The sequence below is a fragment of the Salvelinus fontinalis genome, chromosome 28, assembly GCF_029448725.1.
Source record: "Salvelinus fontinalis isolate EN_2023a chromosome 28, ASM2944872v1, whole genome shotgun sequence".
NCBI lineage: Eukaryota > Metazoa > Chordata > Actinopteri > Salmoniformes > Salmonidae > Salvelinus > Salvelinus fontinalis.
This window is the reverse complement of record NC_074692.1, coordinates 41,728,493-41,732,844: the sequence shown is the minus strand read 5'-3', so window position 1 is coordinate 41,732,844 and position 4,352 is coordinate 41,728,493. Positions and strand designations below refer to the sequence as shown.

General features: G+C 48.2%; 1 protein-coding gene across 1 annotated transcript; it reads left to right on the top strand.

Annotated features, from left to right (window-relative positions):
- The first annotated feature begins 2,205 nt into the window (after nucleotides 1-2,205).
- On the top strand, nucleotides 2,206-3,786 carry LOC129825784 (uncharacterized). Its single transcript, XM_055885927.1, has 2 exons — nucleotides 2,206-2,801; nucleotides 2,892-3,786. The coding sequence occupies exons 1-2, from the start codon at nucleotides 2,206-2,208 to the stop codon at nucleotides 3,784-3,786; spliced, it is 1,491 nt and encodes a 496-aa protein (XP_055741902.1).
- The last annotated feature ends 566 nt before the right edge of the window (nucleotides 3,787-4,352 follow it).

Here is a 4,352-nt window from a genome sequence, read left to right as displayed (position 1 = left end):
AGAGTACTTCTCCTGTCTTATCCGGTGTCTTGTGTGAATTTAAGTATGCTCTCTCTAATTCTCTCTTTCTCTCTTTCTTTCTCTCTTTCTCTCTCTCGGAGGACCTGAGCCCTAGGACCATGCCTCAGGACTACCTGGCATGATGACTCTTTGCTGTCCCCAGTCCACCTGGCCGTGCTGCTGCTCCAGTTTCAACTGTTCTGCCTGCGGCTATGGAACCCTGACCTGTTCATCGGACATGCTACCTGTCCCAGACCTGCTGTTTTCAACTCTCTAGAGATAGCAGGAGCGGTAGAGATACTCTTAATGATCGGCTATGAAAAGCCAACTGACATTTACTCCTGAGGTGCTGACTTGTTGCACCCTCGACAACTACTGTGATTATTATTATTTGACCATGCTGGTCATTTATGAACATTTGAACATCTTGGCCATATTCTGTTATAATCTCCACCCGGCACAGCCAGAAGAAGACTGGCCACCCCTCATAGCCTGGTTCCTCTCCAGGTTTCTTCCTAGATTTTGGCCTTTCTAGGGAGTTTTTGCTAGCCACCGTGCTTCTACACCTGCATTGCTTGCTGTTAAGGGTTTTAGGCTGGGTTTCTGTACAGCACTTTGAGACATCAGCTGATGTAAGAAGGGCTATATAAATACATTTGATTTATTCTGCATCTATTGGTACCAACCATTAGTCTGTGTGATTGACGGAGGCGGAGCTAGAGCGGTGTTTGTGAGACAAGGGCGGATGCCGAAGGGGCCTGGGGCCGGGTCTTTTACAAAAACTTCTGTGGAGTCAGAATAGTTTGAGCTACAAACTATTAAAAGCTATCTATGAAAAACTGAGACTCTACAACACTCACAAGCTACACAAGCGTTGTTAGAAGGTAAGGGGTCTTCTACATAGAAGATCATAGCAAACCCCAGGATATAGTGTCTATAATACTGTAATAACCTCACGTAGTTGCTGTCACAAACTCTAAACTCCAAACAGTTGTCACTGACTAGTTGGATATTCATTTCCTGCTGTGCAAACAATTTATGTCCTTACAGCATTCATATAAATTCATTTTTATCAGGTCTTCTCTTGGCTGACCTTTATTTATAGACATTTTTCAATAAAACTAGTGAATGCAATAGTTTATGTCATCTTGTTTTGTGTTCTACTTGTAGACCTGGTTGTCTTGAAAAAAAAATGTGTTCCTGAAAAGAAAATGGTAAAACACTTTATTGTGAAGCTAAATATAAGCGCTGGACATGCAGATAAATCAAAGTTAGATAACTGACAAGCCAATTTTTGCTGGGATCTCTGACAGGGTTAAAGTTTAAAACAGACAAAATGTGTATATATCAAGTACTGTGTTGTCTGTCACCAGAACACTTGTAAAACTAAACGTCCATCTTACTAATGCAGACGCCTGAATGGTTTAGTGTGTTTAGAGGGCGTTGGCTCTTGACACTGATCTGCAGTCAGTTTAAAGGTTTCTCCCCTTATTGTTAAGAGTGGGATTTGGGGAGAATAAACTGATCTCAGATCCCTGTGTTAGTCGGTAAACCTTTGCCGAAGTGGTAGGTGGTCTGTACACACACCATAGTGGGTGACAACGAGAGGCCACTACTGAATATTTCTGTTTAATTACACACACACATGCACGCGCACACACGCACTCACGCACACAAATGCACGCAAACATACACACACATACACACACACAGGGCCCCCCAGCACGCCACCTGCCACAAACAACAACTGGATGTGGGTATGGAGCCAGAGGGGGGTTAAGACCGAGAGGAATGCTTGGCTCACAGCTCCAACACCCACCCAGGATGGTGTTGCTGATTTAGGTGGAACTTCAAAGGCTCTGGTTTCTTAAAGTAACATTGAAGTTGGATGAATCCTGATGGCTATCAGAAATGGTAATTGAGACAGATCCCATCTAGAATGGGGCAGAAGCAGAGAGGCCTCTGTGTCCTCCACAGTCAACCAGTTAACCAGTAGGAACAACTTCACTATTAGAGCTATCAGACAATGGAGAGAAGTGCAGAAGGGCCTCGAGTAGCTAACTTCCTCAGCAGTCTGCCAGGCATCCATATCCACAGAGAGTCAGACAAATACAGACAGACAGACAGACGGACGGACAGACAGACAGACAAGCCCAGAGACAACACTGAGTGTAGTGGAGAGCAGAAGCAGAACAGAAGGGTCATATGGCCTCTCCTCTGCAGTACTTCCTTATCCCAGCCTCTCCTCTGCAGTACTTCTTTATCCCAGCCCCTCCTCTGCAGTACTTCCTTATCCCAGCCTCTCCTCTGCAGTACTTCCTTATCCCAGCCCCTCCTCTGCAGTACTTCCTTATCCCAGCCTCTCATCTGCAGTACTTCCTTATCCCAGCCTCTCCTCTGCAGTACTTCCTTACCCCAGCCTCTCCTCTGCAGTACTTCCTTATCCCAGCCTCTCCTCTGCAGTACTTCCTTACCCCAGCCTCTCCTCTGCAGTACTTCCTTATCCCAGCCTCTCCTCTGCAGTACTTCCTTATCCCAGCCCCTCTGCAGTACTTTCTTATCCCAGCCTCTCCTCTGCAGTACTTCCTTATCCCAGCCTCTCCTCTGCAGTACTTCCTTATCCCAGCCCCTCCTCTGCAGTACTTCCTTAGGTCAGCCCCTCCTCTGCAGTACTTCCTTATCCCAGCCTCTCCTCTGCAGTACTTCCTTAGGTCAGCCTCTCCTCTGCAGTACTTCCTTATCCCAGCCTCTCCTCTGTGGTACTTCCTTAGGTCAGCCCCTCCTCTGCAGTACTTCCTTAGGTCAGCCCCTGCTCTGCAGTACTTCCTTATCCCAGCCTCTCCTCTGTAGCACTTCCTTATCCCAGCCTCTCCTCTGCAGTACTTCCTTAGGTCAGCCCCTCCTCTGCAGTACTTCCTTATCCCTGCCTCTCCTCTGCAGTACTTCCTTATCCCAGCCCCTCCTCTGCAGTACTTCCTTATCCCAGCCTCTCCTCTGCAGTACTTCCTTATCCCAGCCTCTCCTCTGCAGTACTTCCTTATCCCAGCCTCTCCTCTGCAGTACTTCCTTATCCCAGCATCTCCTCTGCAGTACTTCCTTATCCCAGCCCCTCCTCTGCTTTACTTCCTAATCCCTGCCTCTCCTCTGCAGTACTTCCTTAGGTCAGCCCCTCCTCTGCAGTACTTCCTTATCCCTGCCTCTCCTCTGCAGTACTTCCTTAGGTCAGCCCCTCCTCTGCAGTACTTCCTTATCCCAGCCTCTCCTCTGCAGTACTTCCTTAGGTCAGCCCCTCCTCTGCAGTACTTCCTTATCCCTGCCTCTCCTCTGCAGTACTTCCTTAGGTCAGCCCCTCCTCTGCAGTACTTCCTTATCCCTGCCTCTCCTCTGCAGTACTTCCTTAGGTCAGCCCCTCCTCTGCAGTACTTCCTTATCCCTGCCTCTCCTCTGCAGTACTTCCTTATCCCAGCCCCTCCTCTGCAGTACTTCCTTATCCCAGCCTCTCCTCTGCAGTACTTCCTTATCCCAGCCCCTCCTCTGCTTTACTTCCTTATCCCTGCCTCTCCTCTGCAGTACTTCCTTAGGTCAGCCCCTCCTCTGCAGTACTTCCTTATCCCAGCCCCTCCTCTGCAGTACTTCCTTAGGTCAGCCCCTCCTCTGCAGTACTTCCTTATCCCTGCCTCTCCTCTGCAGTACTTCCTTAGGTCAGCCCCTCCTCTGCTGTACTTCCTTAGGTCAGCCCCTCCTCTGCAGTACTTCCTTAGGTCAGCCACTCCACATAAGAGTTAGAGATAACCTAACCCCAGGGACTAAAGGGTTTCCTGACAGATACACATCAGGCTGACCTCTCTACCCAGCCAGCTACATGGCCAGTCATACAGGTCATAGGTTAGAAGTCACCACACTCCATTAGAGGGGTTAAGCCCTGCCTCTCACTGGAGCAGGACGGAGACGAAACCAGTGCGTGGTTACCAGATCCAGGGGACTGACTGTGTCACTGTCTCAGCATTAACATCAGGTGGCAGGAGAGGAGTCATCAACAGAAGAACAAAATACACAGAACATGTAACGGTTGTCCTCCTCCTCTTCGTCCGAAGTATGAAGTATGGAGTATGGTTTGGACCAAAGAGCAGCGTGGAATGTGGACATAATGAAGTTTATTCAAGTAAAGGCGAAAACACTTAAACAAACTACAAAATAACAAACGTTGTAGACTGACCTGAACAAGAACTTACATAAACACAAAGAACGCATGAAACAGGAACAGACTACCTAAAACGAACGAACAAACCGAAACAGTCCCGTGTGGTGCACAGACACAAACAGGGAAGACAACCACCCACAAACAAACAGTG

What these genes read in the sequence shown, in the direction of transcription:
- LOC129825784 (XM_055885927.1), top strand. Translation starts at nt 2,206, where the DNA reads ATGGCCTCTCCTCTGCAGTACTTCCTTATCCCAGCCTCTCCTCTGCAG. An exon ending in CCTCTGCAGTACTTCCTTAG is followed by an intron (nt 2,802 to 2,891) that starts GTCAGCCCCTGC and finishes GTACTTCCTTAG; the next exon opens with GTCAGCCCCTCCTCTGCAGT.